Source organism: Lissotriton vulgaris, chromosome 12 (assembly GCF_964263255.1).
Source record: "Lissotriton vulgaris chromosome 12, aLisVul1.2, whole genome shotgun sequence".
Lineage (NCBI taxonomy): Eukaryota > Metazoa > Chordata > Amphibia > Caudata > Salamandridae > Lissotriton > Lissotriton vulgaris.
The window spans coordinates 67,870,706-67,873,812 of record NC_141700.1 but is presented as its reverse complement, the minus strand read 5'-3'; the positions used below and the strand labels follow the sequence as shown (position 1 = coordinate 67,873,812).

General features: G+C 44.4%; 1 protein-coding gene across 1 annotated transcript; it reads left to right on the top strand.

The window, feature by feature from the left end:
• The first annotated feature begins 1,779 nt into the window (after nucleotides 1–1,779).
• LOC147673321 (uncharacterized) lies at nucleotides 1,780–2,694 on the top strand. Its single transcript, XM_086946417.1, has one exon. It carries the CDS (start codon nucleotides 1,780–1,782, stop codon nucleotides 2,692–2,694), a length of 915 nt encoding a protein of 304 aa, XP_086802543.1.
• The last annotated feature ends 413 nt before the right edge of the window (nucleotides 2,695–3,107 follow it).

The following is a 3,107-nucleotide window of genomic DNA, read 5'->3' as shown; positions in this document are numbered from 1 at the left end:
TATATATATATATATATATATATATATATTTTTTTTTTTTTTTTTCTTTCCTCCAGTGCCGGTATGCGCACGTTGGGCTGTCGTGGCGCTGTCCTGGATAGGCCACCGACTGGCCTTCAATAAGTACACCAATTACCTCCAAAGTTTTGAAGTAAACCAGGACACACGGAGTTCGTTGCAAAATTTAATGGCAGAATGAAGAAGTGCGACGCGTTTCGCCGATAAGGCTTGCTCACGCTCGTCTAACAAACACTGACAGCCATTTTTAAAGTGTTGAAAACACACCCCCAGTGCAAACATATCCTCACCAAGGTATTGCAGGGCTGCCATATTGTACTCATATTGACAATACTGATCCATGTTTCCCATGATGATAAATAATACACAGTATAGTAGTGGGGCTAAACATGTGAGTTATTCCTTGTTACTCGGTAATTGTCCACATGAACGCGACGATCACATTGTATGCAATCACACATACAAATTGTTGTGTAAAACAATAATTAATTCATGAGGCGTTAAGCAAAAATGTTCGAATGCATATACAGATTAAATGCAAGAGTATTAGGCATACAAATCAGGTCTGATTATTCACATGAAAAATAGCGATCACGTGTTGCCCTTCAGCACGTAATCTAAGCGTTCATTGGATACTGTGACGCTCACACATGTAATGCCCCATTTGATTGGACCCCGTTGCTGGGAAACGAGATAACAACAAATCACTAGTTGTACCCGTATGACCTCACTGAACAAAGCCCAAGTGGGCAAGTGCTATCGCTTGACATCAAAATGATCAAATTATGTCTGCAGCACAGCGTTCGCCCAAGTTGGTTAATGCCATATAAATTTAACCAACAAACCAAATTATGGAGCTGGTGCCGCCCCAGTGGACTATAGTCAGTCTCTGTTCATTCGAAATTAGGTTGAGTGTCAGTTCAGAAAGAGTCCCAGCCCAAGTGGGCATATGTATCATACTTCCAAATTATGTCCCATTGGAAACAGTATTCAGATTCACATCAATTCGTAGTATCCAGCAGTACCCCACAAGACCTTCCGTAAGCACATGGCGTGAGAGGTTCACCACCGTCCTGTTCATTTTGTGTTCTTGCTCCTTGTCGACATTCCCATTGGAGCTTCTGTGGCGTTTAATCCTCCTCTTTTTTGCTTTCTTTTGCACTGGGGGTGTGTTTTCAACACTTTAAAAATGGCTGTCAGTCTTTGTTAGACGAGCCTGAGCAAGCCTTATCGGCGAAACGCGTCGCACTTTTTCATTCTGCCATTAAATTTTGCAACGAACTCCGTGTGTCCTGGTTTACTTCAAAACTTTGGAGGTAATTGGTGTACTTATTGAAGGCCAGTCGGTGGCCTATCCAGGACCGCGCCACGACAGCCCAACGTGCGCATACCGGCACTGGAGGAAAGAAAATTACTTATGAGCTGCACGGGCTGACCTTCTGTGTAACAACACCGTTTGGATCCCGCTGTGAAGAATGACAGCGTGGGGGATTTTCCTGAAGACTGCATCACGAGCGTAATGTGTATGCCCAGACGGTGAAGTGTCTACAATTGCAACGCTGGGAAAGCGGAGGACCGGGAAAGGCGTGCCGGCGGTGAGCAACAGGGTGGGAGCATCCTGAAACTCTCACGTAGGCGTGCACGGTACGGGTTCTCTGCCTACCGACGTGACTACACGGAAGTAGGTGAGCGTGTTGAAGCTGACAGGTGACCAGAAGCTTCTTGACACGCACAGAGTTTGTTTGCTTATATTATACCATCATGGCAGGTGAATTGGACTCTCGTCGGAAACAGACAGCAGATAAATTATTTTTCAATATGGCCGGCACAAGTGCAGAGTCAACTCTGACCCCTACCAGCATTGGTCAGGAAATAACTTTACAGACGAAATTGAGCTTGCTGGAAAAATTATATAAAAAAGAACTATCCAAGTGGTGGGAGGCGGAGTCCCTATCCAGATACATCGAAGTGAAACGAGTCCCAAGGGGTCTTAGGATCTTCACCATCCCCACTTATGAAGATCCGGACCCTGACATGATAAATGAATGGTCTGACAACACTTCTTCCTGTTCGATGATAATGATGAAAATCTTCGTCAAGTACGCCCTTAAAGACCGTTCTAAGCTTCTTAAGGATATAGAGAATCTCTTAGCAGAAATTGAACCCCTGATGACAAAAGAAGCATTGGAAGAACATCTCAAGAAGCTTAATGGGAGAATGGAGAAATTAGAAGAAGAGATCACGGCCAAGAAACAACGGAAATTTATAAGAGATTTCAAAGATTATCAGTCAGGACGCACTTTAACTTTCCAGAAGAAGTATGACCATTTATTCGACAAAAATACAGGGATGGCACTAACTGGTCAACAGAAATCAGGACCAACTGTGGAGGTAGTGGAAAGCGATGTATCGGATGGGAATTTATCTGACGCCTCCAATTCAGGCATTACCCAAGAACCTGCAGCAACCACGAGCAAAAGGGTGAATTTTTTAGCCCAATTTCAGATGATGAGTCAGAACCGGACAGAGACCTTTCAGGGGGAGAAGGGGAATCAAAGAGGACGAGGACGTGGAAACAGAGGAGGAACAGGAGGAACAAGAAAGCAAAAAAGAGGAGGATTAAACGCCACAGAAGCTCCAATGGGAATGTCGACAAGGAGCAAGAACACGAAATGAACAGGACGGTGGTGAACCTCTCACGCCATGTGCTTACGGAAGGTCTTGTGGGGTACTGCTGGATACTACGAATTGATGTGAATCTGAATACTGTTTCCAATGGGACATAATTTGGAAGTATGATACATATGCCCACTTGGGCTGGGACTCTTTCTGAACTGACACTCAACCTAATTTCGAAAGAACAGAGACTGACTATAGTCCACTGGGGCGGCACCAGCTCCATAATTTGGTTTGTTTGTTAATTTTATTTGGCATTAGCCCACTTGGGCGAACGCTGTGCTGCAGACATAATTTGATCATTTTGATGTCAAGCGATAGCACTTGCCCACTTGGGCTTTGTTCAGTGAGGTCATACGGGTACAACTAGTGATTTGTTGTTATCTCGTTTCCCAGCAACGGGGTCCAATCAA